Source organism: Strix uralensis, chromosome 4 (genome assembly GCF_047716275.1).
Source record: "Strix uralensis isolate ZFMK-TIS-50842 chromosome 4, bStrUra1, whole genome shotgun sequence".
NCBI lineage: Eukaryota > Metazoa > Chordata > Aves > Strigiformes > Strigidae > Strix > Strix uralensis.
Window position 1 is genome coordinate 114,299,072 of NC_133975.1, and position 21,453 is coordinate 114,320,524.

Below are 21,453 nucleotides of genomic sequence, written 5' to 3' on the forward strand. Positions count from 1 at the left end.
AATATTTAAGTGTCTAGATAAACACATGTAACATCATAGGTTAATGTCAGTTGCTTCTAATGATCATCTTATTTTTTAATAGTAAGAAGTGGCAAATTATTTACTCCTTTTACCTGTATTCAGATTTACATCAGATGTGTGTACATAAAAAATCTGAATTCAGCTAGAATACACAAACTAGGCATTTCATCTGATTTTTCTGCAAAGTCAATGATTGTTTCTGGTAACAAAGACTCAGAGATTTCTGAAGATATTTAAACCACAAAAAGTTAGTATATAATAGAATCTTCCAAAGTATTTTAGCCAATTTAGACACTGTGTCCAACTGACACTGAAAGAGTTGTCCTTTCCTAGTTTCTCAGCTTCAAACAGATGAACTTGGATTAAAATAGTCTGAATGTAGAGAATATCTCATCAGGATTTGCTGCCAAACTGGAGCCAAAAATAAATTATAGCATAAGATTTTCTGCATGATAAAAAAGAAAAATACATTTGAAGAAAGGCAAAGATCAGCATTTTCTTTGTGATAAAAGCTGAAAACAGCATGAATACATACTTAATTCAGCCCATGACGCTGACACTTCTGCAGCTGAACTGACCTAAAAGATAAGGATGTTTCTCCCCAACCAATAGGTATAATTTGAGAAATAGGACTCCCTTCCCACAGCAAAATTTGAGAATGTTTACATTTATCCACTTTACATTAACAGTTCCTAGTAAATTTAAAATCTTAAAAATTGTTATCTCAAAAGTAAAAACTGATCTATAATTTTAGATTAATTTTTACCTGCTTTCTTAAATTTCATGTTTTAAAAAAACCCCACCTGTTTCCAAGCAGATAGTACTGCGTACTGAATTGAACACTAGATGGCACAGTCCACCGCTATTTAAAATTAGATCTTAGACTTTGTCATTAGCAAAGGCCAAAGGTTGAAGATACAAGCCTACCATACATCTACACTGCTCACCTTGTAATTCATTTGTGAAACTCTTTGCATATTTATCTTAACGAACAATTTGGTAACCTTCCTAATAAGTACACTGACAGTTCAAATTCATCCCAAGAGTTAGACAGTTAAGTCACTAAAAAAAAAAAAAAAAAAATCTCAGATGAAGAAGCCTCCCCACTGGAAATTTCTCCATTCCTATCATTTGAATTCCAAAGGGGAAAAAAAAAATCCAAACCCCAAACCCTAAACAGCGTTCATAAACAAATCACTATAGCCTTAATACAGAACAAGAAGACATTAAGAGTGGAACAGAAACACAAATAAAGTTGAGTTCATTTTCATTTTAACCTATTTATAGACATTGCCAGCAAACAAGTATTTTGAAAAATGTCAATCAATCTAATAAAGTTAACTAGTTCAAGGAACTCCATTAAAAAAAAAATCAATCAATTTTCTCATAGTAGTTGACAAACAGTATTTAATGAGACAAATACGTTCTGAGCAGGGAAATAAAATGAAAGAAAAACCTTCCTGTTTGAAGAAATAGATGCTGAATAAAACATTTATCCTGAGAATCATTCATTGTGGTTAGTGTAAAAGTGACTGAAGTGTTGGAAATCAGAGACAGTAGAAGCAATTAGAAGCTAACAGGCAGTACAATATCCAGCTGCCAGCACAGGATTTTTATATTACAGCACTTTTTCCAGTGCTTGATCCAAGACGAATCAACTGAAGACCATAAGAGATCTGAACACCTGAAACTACTTTGTAACCCAGCATCTCAATCTGTAAATCCAGACTAGACACTGCGTAACAGCTCAAATAGCAGTTACAAGACTTGGATAAAAAGAATGGACTGCTTTGTAAGTCTCCTGTAGATTTAAAAATAAATTTTTAAAGGAAAAACATATTCATGGTGACACTAATATATTCCCCTCCTCAGTGTATTCATAGATTAATAATCACAATGACCCCCCGAGGCAGAGAAACAAAACTGAAATGGGATAGGTTAAGTCATTTAGCTCCAAATAAATTTAAAACCCATGCCAGAACTGAGCATGAACTCATTTCTTACCTAGATCTAGTCCAGCATCCTAACCATCTGACTAATTTTCCTTCCAGCAGTAATTACACGTGGTAAATACATGCATACAATAAATACAAAAGGCACGATCACACGGTATTACAGTTCAGCATTCTCCATCTATGAACTGGGATGCTCATGAAAATTTCACATCGGACTTCCCATGTCCCTGCTTTCTGAACTAAAGTAATTAACTACGAAACTTTTGAACAAGAGATAGTTGTTTCTTCCACAAACCAACCTTTTTTTTTTTTTTTAAATAAACATTTTTGAAAGATAAAAGCACATCTCTCGGTTGCTGGCTGCAATTCTCCATCCTTGACATTTGTACTGTAAACCACTCAGAGCATTAGTCTTTACTGGATGTTATATCGCAAACTCTCTTGGGGAAGAAAAACATCTGCTATATCCGTATTTGGTTGGAATATCTGCTTTCATTCTCAGCTAAGAAATCAGGATGCCAGGCATTTTGAAGAGAATAAAAACTTCCCATAATACACAGGAAAGTCTATTCTTATAGAGAATGTAGTCAACTCCTATGAAGGCCATTCGGCCCATAACAGGAAACAGAAAGAACCTTACCTAGCATAGCTTCTTCTGTGCCAGGCAGTAGAGGATGTGATACCATGCTGCCATCTTGTACAGCTGCCAATGTAGTCAAACATTTTCCATAGAGACTATTGATTTTTGAAACAGAAAAGGTAGTGAACTGACTTTGACAGAACAGGAGATACTTCTTCCACAGCTCTGGATTATTAGGATGTAAGAAAATTAGCTTCTGCCACTCTTTGATTAAAGCTGGTGGTTCCCAGAATTCTGTGCAAAGCTTCAGCCTGGCGAGTTTCAGATCAACATTACCTGGATTGCTTTCAATTGCCCTCTCTAAAATGGCCAGTTTCTTTTCTAAGATTAACTTCAGTGATTTTCTTCTTATTTCCTGCTCTCCCTTACTGGCATATGGGCTAGGTCCTCTCATTAGTTCATCCTTAAAACAAGAAGAAAAATCATTATAACATTAGGAATAATCATCACTGGAATCACAAGAAGAATGCTGACATTTGTGAAGATGAATTAACAGCTCACTTTTCACCAATAGCAGATCTACAGTCCTAAATAAATGAAAGTACAACATAATGTTCATGTATTTATTACTTATAATAACCAACCAGGTCTGCCAGAACACATACCTGAAAAGAAACAAATTCCATCCAAGCATTAATATCTCTTGGGTTTTCTCTGACTTTCTTGTTATGTTCTTCTACTTTTGCCATTAGAATGGAGTTAATCTTTATCCCAGGCTCTTGAATAGTTTGTTGTGTATTTACAGGCTCATGGTCTGCAATCCTGCCCTCTTTTCCTTGTAGCCACACTGTAGTTGATGTATCATAAATCCCAAGAGGATTTACCTCCATTGTGTCAGAAGGATCATCAGTTTCCATTTGGAAAACTGGTATAAAAGCAGCTGGGTGAGATGGACAACTTTTATTGCAAACAGGAATCCCATCTGTGTTCAGCATCTTCACATTGTTCTTTGTGAAGTAGCGCTCAGGTCGCCTCTGTAATTGCTTCCTTTTTGATGCAGAACTGTCCCAAGTTATACACTGTTTCTTTGCATCTATGCCAAGACAGGACTCTCCTCTCCTTTTATATCTTACAAGAAAAAATACAATTAAACATATTCTAAAATATACTTTAGAAAAGATACTGCCTTTCTGAGAGAAAGCACAGAAGAAGTACTTTAAGTGAAGTTGACCCAAATAATGTATGCACAGACCTTCAAAAGCATAAGGACTTGGTAACTTTCTCCTTATTCAAGACTTATAATTTATATATTTTTTCAGTGTCATCACAACTTTTATTATCATACTAAGCTTCTCGAGTTCAACAATATCTGTCGTACCCAGCAGAAGAAAATTTTTTTTTACTCCTATCATTTTAAGTCATGTAGACAAACCTGGAGAAAGAACAAACCATTACTTAAGGCTATTTAGTTTAGATTATTTTAAACTGAAAAATCAGACACCAGTACTCCAGTCTGGTAATATCTTTCTGTATTCCTAAACATTTTATATGCCAAGGAGTGGGCAGGGGGGTGGAGAGGAAAGAGAGACCATGTTCATAAAGGCCACAATAATCCTACAGATTAAGGAAAATACCATCTTAAAATATTATCAAGAATGTCATTTTAGTGGCAGACAGTGATGTCCAATGCTAAAGTAACATTTTTCATCTCAACAGCTGGCTGACAAGCCAAAGGTGGCAGAAAATTGGAATGGATTGCAACCAGGCAATTTTACTGCAAAGGTATATATACACTACAAAAATAAAACCCATAAATCCTCCCTCTTCCATAAATAATTACATTTTATATATAGTAAACAATTTTCTTCCTTGAGAACATCAAGAAATAAGTGTATGTACATAATGCATGAGCCCAGCGTAGCCTCTTTTAGATGGGCTTCTCTGTTAATGTGAGGAAATGTTCTGAAGGGTCGTCATAGTACCAGTAACCCACTAAGAATGTTCAATATGCAATTTCATCTACACTCATTTGAAATGTAGCAATGCATAAGATAGATACCCTTTGGTACAATGTTTGGGTGATCTAACACAGAATTTGTTTGCTAAGAAAGTACCTATACAGGTTTTTTTGCAAGGATATCAAAATACTCGAGTAAACCTCTTGACAGATCCAGTATGAAATAATCAGTACCTTCATTTCCCTTTCAGACACAGAAACAGAACAACAGAGATCAAAAGGAGCACTCGCCCAAAGATGATCTGTAACAGAACCTGGGATTTCTGACCTCAAAATCATGCTTTTGAATTTGCCCCATGCTGCCACCTCCAGATGGCAGTTCCACAAGTTCACATGCCTGCCATCCAACATGCAGAGAATGTTTTTAGAAAAAAAAAAAAAATCATGCGCTTTATTCCCATTATTTCATGGTATCCTTTGCCTTTTAAAATATTTATGCCCAATCCAAAGTCAAATTTTGAAAGAAACTATTCAGTTATCTTATTTTCTCATCTTGGCATAAAATTTCACAGCCAGACTTAAGTTAATGAACCTTGACATAGTGACTCTGTGATAGTTTGAATACCAGTAGAAACCAACATACTTTACCTTGCTATGTCCCCTCGATATAGAGATTTGTAGGCCCAGTTTGCAGGGTCTGGTTTCTTGTCTATTCTGAAGGTTTCTGCTGTGAAATCCTGGATATCATCAAGCCAAACAAAGCGATTGCTGGTAAGATTTGACGTTTTCTTATCTAGACTGCAGAAAAGTAGAAGTATATTCTAAGCATTAGTGCACATGCTCAGCATTTACAAAACCCAGGAAACACTGCATTTCTGTATATATAATTTAATTTGCTCAGTCATGGTACATGACTTTGTTGCATACATCCATTATTGCAAAGTCAATCACACGCTCAGAAAAAAACAGTAAGAAATACACTAATAGCACTATCAAAACAAAATACAAACACTCACTCCTTGCACTTCTGAAAATTGAATTTATGATTATGAAAGGTAATAACCAGATGTAACCAATCAGTTGCTCAGGAAACTATAATCTAAAAGCCATATATATTACTACTTTTAAAATTTACTTTTGTCTTAGTAAGATGCTACAATTAAGAAAAAGGATAATATGTATGAGGGTTATGTTGATTAGATGTAATTATACCCATGCATTTGATAAAACAGTGTGCAAAGTGGTTTATGGATTACAGTTGTACAAATGAACTTCAGTGGAAATTCCCACCTGCCTCTGAATGTAGATAACTGAACTTTCAATCTGAATTCATGTTACAAATATGAAACTTTGTAGATGAGTTTTATAGTTTTGAGAAGCTTTCTAAAATTTCTCAAGACCTACTACATTTAGAGCAATTTTGCAGTTCAGGTTTCAAAAATAGTCTCCTTAAAACTCAGTATTCTCTCAGTATCAACAATTTATGGAAAGAAGTAAGAATAGACACCCTGAACGTACTTCATTTTGCCCTTTCATTTGGGCAAAGCACTGGCTGGTTGGCCCAGTCTAGCAAACAGCTGATGAACCAGGTGCAGCACGTAAGTCCATTCCATCCAGACCAGACACCTTTCCAGCAAAGACAAGAGTGACTGGGCAGAGCAGAATGGTCTTAAGCATCCCAGTGATTTTTAGTGTTTCCTCACAGTCAAGTACACCTTAGCCACCACAAGCCAACAGCAGAGTCTTCATAAGGGAGGAGGTGAGTGTGGCTAGAGGCATCAGACAATACCTCCAGTACCACTGCCATTCCTCCACATGGAAACAACGGTAAGATCCCGTGACATAGACACATGCCCACCAGTCCGTGCTCTCAGCTCCTGGTTAATCTGCCCTGGGAAAGTAGTAAATTGGGGGAAAGTCAAGGACTGCCTGGACTACACCCAGCCATAACAGCAACTCTTCAGTGTCACCAAATCCTCACTCTGTCCTCAGGAGCAGCTGCAGTGCTGTGAATTAGAGCCAGAGCTGCTGATGCTAAAGAAAAAACAGAAACTAGGGAATCTGAGAGAAGCAAAATGGCTGTTCAAAGCAGCAAACATGAAGAGAAATAGGGAAAGGTGACCTACACAACTAGTTAGACTGGGCCACTTTGAATGAAATGATCAAAACCCAACAGAGTGAGAAAAGCACAGCCAGGTATGTCAAACCTGAATACTCAGTGCATTCACAGAACCTCTTTTACTGCTCAAAGATCATGCTAGTCACTACACATCTATTTTCTTGTTCCACAGAAAATGACACCACCACTAGTTACACAGCACTTCAGAGCTCCTGGAATTAACAAAAAATATCTAGCAAAACAATTTCAATTGTTTAAATACCCATCTACATGCACCATGAGCAAGAAGTATGAAGCATACAGCATGGAGCAATAAATGGCTGGGCACAAAAGAAATGTTAAATCGTACAACAAACTTTGTCTTAATATGAAAAAAATGAAATGTTAACTCTGCGATGAGGAAGTTATATTACAAAGCAAACACAACCGTATATTAAGACTTTTGCACTAATTAAGAACGATGTTTAATGCAATCCTTCTCCAAACTCTCCCAAAAGAAGACCAAAGGAAACAAGATGCTTACAAAAAGTCAACATAAGCCTCTACATTTCTTTAAAAATAAATTTAATTACACCATACCATGCTTTGTTCTACACTACAGTATTTCACAGAATATTTTAGTCACAGTTTTTCAAATATGATTAAGCAAGTGGTTCTAATTCCATTTTCATTGCTTTGAGTGCAGGTTTAGTCATATACAGCTTAGAAAAAAATGACCCACCAGTGGTAACAATTTAATTCATAAAGTTGAAGGGACAAGTACAAGAACACAATGAATTTACACCTTGCACTGTATTAATAAATACATACTTTGCTCCTGCTTCCTTTTCATGATTTCTGACACTTCCTTTGGCCTTGTCATTGATGTCCTTAGTGTCCAGGTCCGATTCGCTGCTACTGGAATCACCTTTGGTTTTTTTTTTTGTCTTCTTATAGTGGTGATGCTTTTTCTTTTTCTTTTTCCTTTTCTTACTTGACTGTTTCAGACTCTCATCTGTATCACTTTCCTCTGACAACTCTGATCTTGAAGTAGTCCTGCTTGGAAAGAAGTATATAAATCTATATATAACTATATATCCAAGTAGCAAAACTGTAAAGAAATACCACCATAAGAAAGTTCAGAATTGTTTTACCCTTTACTTTTATTCTCCCTGCATGTTTTGGAGAACAGAATTAGCAGAAACACATTCAATGGAAGTGATACAAATCTGCATTAAATAACAACTATGCTTATTTCTTCAGCTGCTGGGATTACTGACAACCAGTCCTAAAGATTTAATTGTCAAAGGCATTTTGATGTGTGATCTGTATAAATATCCACCTATTATCATTGCCAAATTAAAGAAGATGACTGAGCTGATGAAATTTCCTAACTTTGCTAAGACAACTTAGGTCAAGCTAAAAGGATGAGAAATCTTTCAGGGTGACCTGCAAAAGAAAAAAGTCTGCACTTTTTTCCCTTGTTTCTTTATGATTTACATATGAAATATCAAAAAGATACTTCTAAAATCACTTCCAGATTAGAAAGTCAAATATCACCAATCAAGGAACAACTTTTGATGACTACTGAATTAATGTTATAATATAATGTAGTAACAAACACTGTCGTACTGACAGATCACACAAAGGACAGATAATTTTGGCAAAACACATGTATGTCATTGTACATACTACATACACTCCCATACTTAATAATCAACTGAAATAATGGAGGTCTTCTTTAACCCTTAATTAAAGCACGAGCTCTTTTTAAACATTTTTTTCTAGAATCTTTCAATAAAAGAAAGGAGTGACAAGTCTCAGTATTTCTAATATGCCAATAAAAGAAAATGCAGTGTTTCAGAAGCAAGGCACCTCAAAAAAAAAACCAAAACCTTACACAATTTATTTAAGGGCACTAAGAAAAAAGAAGCCAAGGGTGAACCATTAACAGGCCTTTTAAAGCAAATACACACACTCCCCAAAACCAAAAAAACAAACCAAAACCCCCACAAAACCACCAACTATGTTGGAATAATTAGTTTTTATTGAACTGAGAGCATACCCTAGTAACAGGCAAAAAGATCAAACATTTCTCTGTACTCTATTTTTTGACAAATTCTTTCTCAAAGATAAATTAAATATGGTGGGTACTGTGTCATTCTATCTGAATGGTAATTTGTAAATTCTTTAGTTTTATGACATTAAAGTCCTGAAAATATTTGAAGAAATATAAGCAGAATATATGACTGATAAACAGAACGATGATTGCATTTCAATCACACAATACATGTAAATGCAAGAATAAGTATACAAAAAGAAGTATTCAGCTGTGATTGTTACTACAAAGTCATTCTCTACCATGACCACCAACAGTCATTGTAAACACAGGCACTTGTATAAAATGATTTTTGAACTTGGCAACTGCAACTCAATTCCATTAATAATTAAGTGCTAGTTATATAGTGCAGATATGCCAAGTATAGCAGCTATTCTGGTGAAGGTATTAAAACTAGTTCTTCAGCAAATGTAGCTGCTTAAAGCTCATTTCTGTAAAAGAATATCATCACCCGCTTCAGTGATCAGCATGTTCTACACAGCCATGCAACCTGATACATGCAATATTTCATTAAATCACACCTTCAACTAGATTTTGAAAAGTAAAAAACTCAACTGTGAAATGGCTGATTGAACCGGTTTTCACAGAGAAATCACAAAGATGATGCTTAATCTTTACACTATTTCAAGGGTCACTTAGGACATTCAAAAGCTAATGAAGAATCATGATCACTCAAGTTTCCTTTTCATTCCAAAATAACAATGATTTAAATGCAGCTGTGAGAAAAAGAAAATGGGAATGTAATTGCGTAAGTATAATTTCTCATTATTTTAAGTTAAAGGACACAGAAGCATTATTCCCACTTTTATATATGACTCAGTTCAGGCCTTTTTAAATACTGAACAGTGGAATGAAAAGCAGCCCTAAAAGCTCCTGATTCTGGTCTCACATAACAAAATATAAGCAGGACAAAAGAAAGAGGCTATTTTAAAAGATATTGAAGTATATCCTACCTTATTAGCGGTGATTTTTCAGGGACAAGATTTGCAACTTCTGTAGTGTGCTGATGCAGCAACAGTGCATCTTCTGTAGAGAAGCTCGGGTTACTAAGCCAGTCCAATTCTGCAGGTAAAGAAAAGTGTGAGATCAATACAAATTAGCTTGCTGGGCTTTTTAAAGTTGGGGGTTAATCTAGTCAGCAGACAGCTAAATTCGCAGCAAATGTCACTAAATCATGTGTAATAATTGAGCATATCAGAAAGCAGTTCATGAAATTTCCATTTAGCAGAACACTAGGTTCTAATGAGGTAAAATATTTGGGAGCTGTAATTTGCCACTGACATCAATCTAAGCTTTAAAAAACCCACTGTATAATAATACTTAAAAGTTTATACTGAAAGCAGATAATGTTTCATATATTGCTATATACTTTAAAAAAACCAAATCTGTCCAATATTAATTTTCACCATGTAAAAATTCTAACTTTATATATTTATACATTGTATAAATGCTATATATGCATAATTGTGTAAGATCTTCTAATGTATCATCATGTGGTTTATATTATATATTAATTATAATTATTATATACAATCTAGAATATAGGTATTTACATATTTAAAGAGTAAAATTTAAAAAATTACAGAAGGCCATAATTAAATGAAAGGTATAGTTAATGAATGCAATACAACTTATGCAAACTCACAAAAATGTACTATACTCACTGTATAGAAAATATTTTTAACACTGTTTTATTGATAGGGACACCCATTACTGACAAGAATACGCAAGTGTTTTATACAAGGTCAAAACATGTCACTGGATTCTCAGTTCTCTAACCACCAAAATCCCATTAGACTTTTAAATAGTGTGAAAAAAGGCTAATTGATGCTAATTTTGATGTATTAGTCAGCATTAAGCATTCTGTATCTAGACCTCAGCCAGTCATCAGATAATATCAGATACTGACAGGATGCGAGGAGGAATTTTCTGCAATAGTTTTACTGATATTAAAACTTCTGTCACAATTTTCATAGGGAGTCATTTCTAGAATTCTTTTAAGTATGTGAAAGTTTCTAACATATTAAACAACAAATATTATTTCACATAAGCACAGAACTTAACAGCAGCCTCTCTGGTGCCAGACCACAGGAAACAACAACAAAAAGGAACAAATTTGGTCTCCCTGCCTGTTCTCCATGCTCTTTACAACCATTTCTGCCTCGATGTTCTTCCTGTCACACTTTTGTCTTTGTGCTTTTGACTACACTGACCTCTAATCCTTAAATAGCATGAACTCATTGTCTGACAAGCCATACATCTCTCCTCCTTCTAAAGTATTTCTTTCATAGCTCTTCACACCGAAATACTTTCTTCTGTCTCATGTCCCCGAACTGTTGTCCACAAAAGGATTTAAAACGGAGCAGGCTGCAAAACAGTTTGTTAAGTTAAATTCATCAAGGAGTACATACAATCAAGCAAAGCTCCAGTTTGCGTTTCCCAAGAGACTGCCCCTGCTACCAAAGGCCCCATGAGGAGGGCCACCCTCCCTGCCCGCTTGTCTTGAGCCTCCACCTCTGGGCAGAGAAGAATCCACAATTCATGGCACTGTCAGGACCAAAACACACTTCCCACCAGCGCCCCAACCAACACTCTGCAAAACACTGCACACACCACTTCCCAGCTCACTAAAATGTAGGATGGAGACTGAAACATAAAAATTCAGCTCTGTAACATACATGCATATTACCGCCTGACAATCAGAATCACCAAACCTAAGGCAAATACACTACCCTATTTTGTTACAAATCAAAAGGAAATTTTTCTTTCTCCCTTCCAGGAAAATACTTAAGATATATTAATGTAAAATTACAATAAAAATTGAAACCTTAAGACCATGATCTTTACTTTCCTATTTAAAATATGATAAAAATCTACTGTTTAATTTAAATTAATCCACCCTGGCACCAACGCCTTCGTTTTAAGTATGTGTCTATGATTCTAAAACTGTAAATCTACCACAAAGCATTCTTCCAAAACCTTTGGTGAGCTTAGAGGAGAAAGATTTATGCTGGATAATATCCAAGCAACATTTCACTTGCCTATCAAAATAATTATTCAGCCTGCTGGGAAATAAAGTGTTATGCAACAATAAATTAATTTCTTATTTCGATCCTGTAAGAGATGTGTTAAGAACCAACCTTAAATCATAATTACTTCTTAGAAGAATTGTATTTAGTATTTTCCATTAAATACCAAAATGTTCCTCACACATAATTCTGTAACCATTACATACTTAAAACACACAGGAGTTAAATAAATTCATACACCTAACTACTACATAATCAAATTGGAGTTAATAATTCAATATATGTCATGCACTATACCAAGGGCTGCTTTTTACCTGAGATTTGAGGTTTTATTAAATGTGATATTGATTTAAAAAAGTATCTTCCTTATATTCAATTATTTCAGTTCATTTTGGTAATGAAGACAGGGTGTAAAGGAACGCAGGACCAAACTCCAACCCTACAATGAGTTTCCACTGGTCACACTCTGGTATTGCTTAAACAGAGACAAATTCAGAGAAAGTACAATGGTCCAGAGCGCTCCAGAATTCAGTAAATGCAACTAAACTGTGCAAAAAGCCTTTTATTTATTTACAGAAATAAAGAAGATATTTAATTCCCTTTAAAAAAAAAATCCATCTTTGTTTTGATTTGCGTTGTATTGCCCAGATCCACCTAACAAAACAGAAAAATTTACTGGTTGGGAGAGTCTCTGGTGTAAAGATGTATCACATAACAGGACAAAACTATTAGCCAGACAGATCTCCTTAAAATTATTATATCTGTTTGGAAGATATATAAAACTTATCTAATTTGTCTTTGGCCAGATCTCCAATAACATATTTCAGCACTAAGATATTCTCTGTAGCCTTTGAGCTTCTCTTCTTTTTAATAAAATCTTGTTTCCCTTTGTAATGTGCAATAAATCATTTACAAGTATTATTTTTTGGTAAAAATAAATTTATAGTAAGGTAGTTCTGTATTGATTTGAATTAAGAATTATGGTTCAAAAATCACCTGAAATATATTAATACTAAAACTCATGACACTTAATAAAACACTGGGTTATGGGGGTTTTTTTTAAATAAGCTCAAAGTCAGAATGAAGTTAAATAATTTGCCTTCAGTCACACAGAGTTGTTGATGACAAAATTCAAAATTCAAGCCTTACATTAGGAAAAAAGTCTAAGATACTTAACTTTTCAGATCTTGATCTAAGGTCTTTTAAAATGCTGTACGCATCAAAACAGGCTTTTCATTGATTTCAAGAGCGTACTATCAGGTCCTCCACAGATTAATGCAGACAGTGCATTTTTTAATACTCTTCATCAGTGTAAACACTTTAGATACAGACCAGCCCAAGCTAGGAAAAAAAACGTTTGCATACAAGTATGATAAATTTTATAACCTCAAGCATTACGGCACTACAGTGCCAAGTAACTTCTAAATGGAGATACAGATCCTTAGCAGCACTAAGAGCTTCAGCCTTAAAAACTGGGAAAAAAAAAAAAAAAAATCTTTTAAAAATGGCATTATTGATCACATTGACAAAAAAAAAAAAAAAAGGAACACAGAAGAAAATAAACAAAGAAAGTAGTAAAGCTCCAGCTGTTTTAGAAGACAAAATAAAGCATGGGGCTGACCAACCATATAAATTTCCCCGAGGCACAAAACACACTTTAAAGAGGCTACACCTGAACTGGCAGAAGAGTGGAAAGCAGTTATCTTTATATTTCTCTGTTTAAAAGGCTGTTCCAAGACCAGTACCACATTCTTAAATAAAGAGTTGGAAAAATTTTCATTCCCCTCCTCTTCCCAGCAAATTAATCCTGCAGCTCACAAAAGGGTGAATGAAGCCTGGATTTCTGAGTTCTGTCCTCTACCCTTTACACTCCCCCCACTGCTGCCACAGCTTCAGGAATTATCTGGGTTCTCTAGACCCTTCCACGGAACTTTGCCACATCCCTTAATTATTGGCTGGGCAAGAGGTAGCCTGTGCTGTGTCAGATTGTGATCTCTGAAGATGTTTATTAGTTGGCTAATGTACAGACGTTCATTGCCAAGCCCATCCATCCTGGTAACAGTTCAATTCGTGTTACAGCCTCTCTTGAAGCAGTGGCACTTTATCTAGATTCACCTTTCCTAAACAAATGTAGATTTTCACAGACCTCCTTTACTTTTACCATTTCTCTCTCCCACCACAACAAATTTGACTGAAAGGGTTAAAACTCCTGAGGAAGAAGAGAGAGATATTGGGGAACTAGCCAGCACACAGATGTACAGCAAGCATGCATGAAATCCATTTCCATAGAAAATTTGCCTTAAGTATAGCAAAATAATGTCTATTATCACCATTAACTATTACAAATTAACTTCCAAGATGTCATTTTGACTTAACTTTACCTGAAAGTATTTTTTATTCCCTTACAGATGTGAAGTCACTCGCTAACTTGGTACAATATGATTACAACAGTGAGCACGACCAGAATAAGGTTTATTTTTCATATTTTAAATTACTGGTTTAGGGCCTCTAAGGAAAATGCACCTTGAGAAATGGAGTCATAAACATTAATCCCCTGACTGTACCTTGAGTTTGGTTCTACCTGAGCAGATGAGATCAAATTGCATTTTTAAAACATTGAAGAATCTCACTGCAAGAACCAACCCCTGTAGCACAGTCAGTGTGCCTCTGTGGATACACCAGGGAAATGTTTAGAATTCTCCAACTACAGTATATTCTCAACAATTTAATCAAACCGACCTAATACTCTGTAAAGAACTGAACAATTTTTTCCATTACACAACAGGCAAGTCCAAACCTCCTTGTAAATAATATCCAGAGAATCAGTTAGCTGGATACAAGTATTTCAAACATCAAAATGCATTCCAAAATTTAAAATTCTACCTTTACAATTGTTTGCTATTTTTTCTTGTCAGATGTCTGAAAAGTTTATCATTTTCACAGACCAGATTTACCTTCTTAAAGAACATAAAGAAGATATAAAAGACTTCTTTTGTGATAATATGCACGTACTTGTTAATGTTCTACTCTACCATCCACATTTATGAGCACAACAGTAGAAACAATCCAATGGCATTCTTTTTATACCTTCCCAAGCAAAAAAAAAAAATTAAAAATATACAGTGCATGTCTACAGAGACTTTAAGAGTTATGCAAAGCCTTTTGTTGCCTCTCAGAATCCTGAAAATCCGCTTTCAGCAAAAATCACTGCATCGGCTTACCTATAGAATAGTTCAGACTGCAAATAATGCTGTGCATAATGCTTACTACCTGTCAGTAGGGTTCATTATTACCACTGCTCTGTTCATGGCTACTGATAAATTTGTAATTTATCTTCTACCAAAACTAATTAAGCTTGACAACATAATCGTAAGAAACCATACACAAAATTACTTCGCACTCTAGAGGTTGCTGCAACTCAGCAATCTAGCAGGATAGGAAGAGTGTACAGCAATACTTCCGTTTCAGGCAGTACTTACATTTATAAATGATGGTTTGTAAGAGTATGAAACAAGAGGTGGTCAGATGAATGAAACATGTCTGGCATATTTACATTATTACCTCAAATTTTACAATAACACTATGAAGCAGTCCTAAATGACTGCAAAAGACACCTCAGTTTTGGGCATCATGTTAAATACAACATACACTGTGATCTCTGTATTATGACAGACTTTGGCTTCCTATCAGTCCTGAGGAGAGTCATCTATCAGAGAGATACCGAAGTTGCCTGTCAAGTTCTCAAGTTCTCACAAGCTGAACGTGTGAAATTTGATATAGGCCACCATAAACATGGTTGTGAGTTAATACTTAATTTTTATAACTTACACTGAAATGTGGTCATTAAAAACAAAAGTACAATATTGGCTAAAACATAAATCAAATTATGTTCCTTAAAATGTAGTCAATAATTCTCATACAAAAAACTTCCAGTAGACCAAAATGGAACTCATAAACAGTGCTAATAACTGAAATCTAGATCCAGAAGTCAGTCTTAAAATCTCTTCCTGTGTAGTTTGATCTTCTAGACAGGTGGTATGCAGTGACACAGACTGGGCAAACCTAAAAGCTAAATTCCCAGTTTTAAAATATAAGCAAGGTCTTACTACTAGAGAATTTTACTGTACCTCTACCTGTCAGAGCAGCTCCTCTCTTCCTAGAAGCTGTAATTTTGGGTCTTATTATGTCCACTACTCCCTGCACCAAGCGTCATTACCAGAAAGGCTCCTAAACGTAGCTAGAACATCTCTATACTGGCAGACTGAGTATCAACAGCTGCAATGCCAAGTAAAGCAGAACTGGTTAGAAGAAGCTAACCCCAGCCTATATTGCTAAAAGCTTCAAAATCTCACCATACTGACTGGACCAAACAGACAAGAAATTTAGCCCAGTTTCCCCTTGCTGTGGTGTCTAGAGGATGGGCAGACTCAAGGGTGGTGGAAGCTGGCAAGCAAAAAGCATAGTTCAAAACATTTCTCAGCAGAATTAATAAATGTTGTGCATACTTCAGAGTTTGGCAATACACCAGACAGGGTTCTTCACTTGTTTATTAAAAGTATAACTTACTGGACAGCAACTGTGGCAGTCAAAATGATAAAACTGAATCATAACCTTGCAAAAAATATCCTTTACAACTAAAATTTGGCTTAATAAGCAAGGAAATGAGAAAACACTTTTTAAGTTATCCAAGGCTAGTGGTAAAAAACCACCTCATTTTCTGCATAAAACTAACCTCCACCACACACACAGTTACCATACACATATTTTTCAAAGATGAGTATTTCTGCAGCCATGCCTCCAGCACCTACTAGCAGATAGCTGGAAGCAAACTGAACACACCTGACAACCCACCAATGAGAAGCCAGCACCATTTTTATGGGAATGTCCCTATTTCGGGTTATCTCCAAAGTTACCTCACGGAAAATAACTTTATTCGTAGTACGGTAACTTCATTCCAACCGGCAGCACAGCGCTGCGCAGAGGGCGCCGGGCCGCCCTACACGGACGCTCGTACCCTGCCCGGGAGGGAGGAGCGCGGGCTGAGGGGCGCACCCCTCCGCGCTCAGCGGCGGGCCGGCCCGGGCCGATGGGCCCCTCTGCCGCGCTCCCAGGCCTCCAGAGGCGCTGGACACCGGCCGCCGCCGGGGTCCCGGGCCCCTGCGGCAGCACCGCCCCCGCTGCAGCTCCATGGCGGGGGCGGAGCGAGCCCCGTCCGCAGCGCGGGCACGCACGGGCGGGCCGGGCTAGTCCGTCGGAGGGCGGGCTGCCCGGCGGCCGGAGCAGGCCCGAGGGGGTACGCGCAAGGGCCGGCACGGTGCACAAGGCTCCGTGTGGAGGCGTGTGGAAGCGGAAGGGCTCCCCAAGGGCCGGGGCGCAGAGAGCTGTTGGGGGAAAGAGAGTTCTCCCGGGACTTTACCTTTTCTGGAGCCCTCGCTGCTGCCGGCTGGGGGCTCCCCGGGCTGGGCGGCACCGGCAAAGGCCGGGAACAGGGCCATGTCTCAGCTTACCGCCACTACTATCAGCCCGAACTGCCCCGCGGAGCGGCGGGGCAAGATGGCGCCGCTGCGCCGAGCATACTGGGATATGTAGTTCGTCCGCCCGACCCCCCAAAATGGCGGCGACGCCCGGTAGCTATTGAGGGAAGAAAGGCTCTGTGCTGGGGCTGCCGCGGGCGTCCTGCTTTCTCCAGGTATCCGCATATCTTGCATCGTCTTCCGCCGTTACAGAGGGGACTGGAGGAGGGAGTTGCTGGGAAAGAAGAGAGGATGGCGTTTCCAGCGCCAGCCTTTCCTTCCCCACCACCCTGTCTTCCCTCATGGGGTTCACTGGGAGTAAACACTCAGGCAGCGTCTCCTCGAGACTGGAATGCTTAGCTCTGTAAACGAGAATGTTGTAAGAAGCTATGCTTCCTTTCTGTTAGTACCCACTGTATGTTTGAAGGCCCATCTAGCCAGACAGCCTGTCTCAAATATGGGTAGTGAGGGCTTAGGGAAGAAATAACCTACAATCAGTTAGTCCCTTATAAGCCTCCTGACCAGGGCGTCACCCATTATGGTTAATAGCATCCATGAGTCTGCCCTCCATAAAGGAACTGGAAAAATAATTTTTTATGCTTTTGCACTTTGCACCTTCTTGGGCAGGATGTTCTACTTTTTAATTATGTATTGTCTGAAACAGTATTTCCTTTTTGTCTCAACCCCAGTGCCTGATTCTTGCATTGTGAGGAAGAAGCATCCTTGTTCACTTTCTCTGCAAAATTTTATATGCTGTTAAAATACTTAAGTATTCTCCTTTCTGGACTGAAAAGTCTGCCTTTTTTCTTCATATATTAAAGCCACTCCATAATGTTCTCCTTGTTGAATGTCTTTAGTTTTTCTAACTCCCACACTAATACTACTGTACAACCAGAATTTCATGTAGGCATTAAGCTATAGGTGTACATTGGGTTTAGGGACTGTATGGAATTAAAATGACTGGGTTTTTTTCTGCTCCTTTGCCAATACCTTCTGATCATTCTGTTTGGCTTTTGGCCTCTCCTGAGCTACAATGTCTCTTAAGAGCCCGTTCCTGAGTGGCAATAACAATAGGTAACTATTGTGTATAAATGTTAGGATTAGCTTCCCTATACACACCACTTTGTGCTTACCGAGCTGATTTTTTAGGTCATTTTATAATTTATTTCTGAAATACTTCAACGACCTTTCGCAGTCAGCTTTCCAGTTGATTATCTTGAATGCTTTTGCACCATCTGCAGTCTTTGTCAGTTCTAGTTCACTGACATTTGCAGCCTTTTTGTAGATGTTGAACAGTCAGATCGCAAGGAATCCCGCTGGTGACTTCTTCCTTTAGAAGACTATAAAACTATTTCTTAATCCTTGTTTCCCACCTTTAATTTATTATTAATCTATAAAATGCTAATCATTTTTATCAACAGGGAAAAAGAATATAAGTACAGAGAGAAGAGGATTCAGAACAAAATAGTGGTCGTGGACACCGATAGTCTGGAAGTCATCAAATGAGTGGGGCCTGATTGCCAGCTTGGAAAGAATGGGCTTTAAAATGTATGCTCACATACTGATGTGGAGCAATGTCCAAGTCTGTTAACATCTATCAAGTTTTGTAGTAAAACATTAGAATGTGGAAAATGCAGTACGTGATATATAGAAATATATATCTGCCCAGAACTGATACAGAAGACAGGGAAAAAAAATCTAAAAGAAACACATTACCAATTTGTGACCAAATTCTGAAGACACAGTTTAAAAATAATTACCTTGTCACACACTTTTTAGCCTTTTTCCTGAGAAGAGAAAACCTATGTAATTATGCTACCTGAACAAGCATTTGTCTTTCTATCTGCCTGGCATAATTTCTCCAGGTAGTTTCAGAACTCGTGACCAATTTCAACCAAATTTAACAGGAGGTTACAGGTTATTACATCACTGCAAATTACATGGAAACAGGTGGCAATGCAGAGCAGGATTTTCAGTGGGAGGAAAACTCCAGTGTGCATGCAGTTCATATTGGGAGTCTAACCTACTGGGAAAGTTGAGTCAGAACTCTCCTGCTCATGGAAATATTTGTTGTAATCTTATTTGGATAGTTACTGAAATCTGTAAATGTGTTTATTCTGCGTACCTCAGCACTGGGAAAACTACCACATATCTGCAGAAAATTAATTATTTCCCTATTCTTTTACAAACCAGACTCAAAGCCCTTTCAGGACGCTCTAGATGCAGAATAAACTAAACAGATTTCATAACAAAGGCATTCAGTTTATTTGCTGAATGTCATTATTCACATTGTCTCTCAGCTGCTCATAGTGATGGTAGCTAACAACTTCTCAGCAAAGAGAATACAGAAAATGTGCTTTTTGCGAGTAAAGCAAATGACAAAAGAGAGAGTTTATAAGAATCTTAAATACAGATTTATGCCCTGTGTCCCTGGATTAGCCCCAATTACAAAGAGAGGGATAAATTAACAAAGGGTATTAGTATTGTTGCCATACAGATATTACTGTGACGTAAAAAAACCCCGTACCATATTTAACACTACCGCATAAATGCAGGCAATATTTCCTGTTACCACAAGTGGAAGTTAGACTTGTGTGAACGTTGCTTTTAGATTATTGCATTTATTTGTACAAGTAGTTTCTATTTATCATTAGTAGAAATTGGTTATGTAGTAAAGTTCTACGTTGACATTTCCTTGACTGAGTGAGCAGTGCCCACTCTGATGAAACGTAGTTTCTGCAACGTATTTAGCCCCATGTCTAACAAGTTTTATTTTGCAGCTTTTGTCTTAAAATTCTGCAAAATGTATTTTAATAATGTTATATGAATACCCTACTAAGCCTTTACAGGCAAAAAATACTTCCATAATTGTTTGCCTCAACTCAGTTGAGCCAAGCCTTTTCTTAGGATTTAGTGAAGAACCTGACCAAAACACCTTGATGTCTGAAGTTACCTGAAACACTCAGCATTGTTTCTTCAGTTCTATCTAATAACAGCAAACCATCAAGCCTTTTACAATACGAGCAAAAACACAGCAGCTATATACAACAAGAGTTCCTTGTTAATAAGAAGGAACTAACTAACTAGAGGAACTAACAAGTTCCTTACTTAAGAACACTCTGGTCTGCTTTTTACATAGTATGTACCTATTTAACATACTAAAGTCTGGTACAGTTAATATTTTTTATTTGTAATCCATTTTAAGGATTTTTATTCTTTGATAAGGATTTTTCTTCTTTGGAAACCTTACGGTGAGTAATGTACTGAACTGCCTAAGCAGATGTGAGAGTGATAGTTTTCAGTAATTTGAGACTTGAGTTCTTTTGATATTTTGACAAAAATTATAGCATTATATTTATGGACAAAAAAACCCCTCTCATCAGGTCCATAACATTTTCCTTATTACAATAAAATTGTAGTAGGTATTTGTGAATCTGACTTTTGGGTGCCATATGAAGCAGTAATTCGGGGCCCCTCTCCAGGGCCTGAAAGGCCACAGCAGGCCAGTTTGGTTCTTGGCCTCACTCAATTCGCATTTTGCTTTGTCATGCCCTCCACACCCTAACTTCACAGGCTGCAATATCATGCCTCTCATCTTTCGTATTTTCTGCTGCTTCTCCACACTTTCTACTTCCTCTATAGTAAATCCTATAGTTAGTTGTTCCTTCCACTCTGATGATTGAGGAGCTCCTGCTAGGAGTAGGTTCATTTCTCTCAAGATATCAAGAAGCCATCCTCTTTACAAAGGAGAGTTTGTTCTCATATGCAAAAACTTGCAGAACAAGCCTTATAGTACAGCACTATAAACGGTGTAATTTAAAGCATACACAGTGGGTACTTTGAATAAAAGCATCAGAAATAAAGGCTACCATTTTGAGTAAGGGCTACATTGTACTCATTTAAAGAAATAAGCATCCCTAAAATACTGTAAAATTTTGTAAGACTGTAAGAGCAGAGGTTGCATTAGGGAGGACACGAAACGAATTCTGACCACAGAGCTAGAGGGACAATTGGATGTATTTACGTGCGCCTTCTTCGGCTCCCGCAGGCTTCCACCTCTGTGCTCCACCAGCCTTTTCAAACCTCATTGATGTACCGAGTGCCGCCACCATCATGTGATGATGCCCTTGTATCATGATAAGAACACTTATGCGCCTTATTCTAATAAGCAAATATGTGGT

At 37.2% G+C, this 21,453-nt stretch overlaps 1 protein-coding gene and 1 long non-coding RNA gene across 6 annotated transcripts in view; one reads left to right on the top strand and one right to left on the bottom strand.

Moving 5' to 3' along the window:
• The window catches only part of NRDE2 (NRDE-2, necessary for RNA interference, domain containing), a 36,595-nt gene extending 19,199 nt beyond the window's left edge, over nt 1-17,396 (bottom strand). For 3 of the 5 annotated variants that reach the window (XM_074868581.1, XM_074868585.1, XM_074868586.1), the window contains exons 1-6: nt 17,176-17,396; nt 9,684-9,792; nt 7,443-7,670; nt 5,162-5,311; nt 3,222-3,684; nt 2,617-3,019 (exon numbers count right to left, since the gene is read on the bottom strand). In XM_074868581.1, the coding sequence (XP_074724682.1) occupies nt 2,617-3,019; nt 3,222-3,684; nt 5,162-5,311; nt 7,443-7,670; nt 9,684-9,792; nt 17,176-17,254 (1,432 nt within the window). In that variant the 5' untranslated portion in view covers nt 17,255-17,396. Of the gene's footprint in view, nt 1-2,616; nt 3,020-3,221; nt 3,685-5,161; nt 5,312-7,442; nt 7,671-9,683; nt 9,793-10,943; nt 11,088-17,175 lie in introns of those variants that run through there. The other 2 variants (XM_074868582.1, XM_074868584.1) reach the window with 2 other exon arrangements.
• Nucleotides 17,331-18,108, top strand: LOC141943396 (uncharacterized). The gene is made up of 2 exons (XR_012628941.1): nt 17,331-17,448; nt 17,962-18,108. It is a non-coding gene; the product is annotated as an uncharacterized LOC141943396 (long non-coding RNA).
• Nucleotides 18,109-21,453: the final 3,345 nt, after the last annotated feature.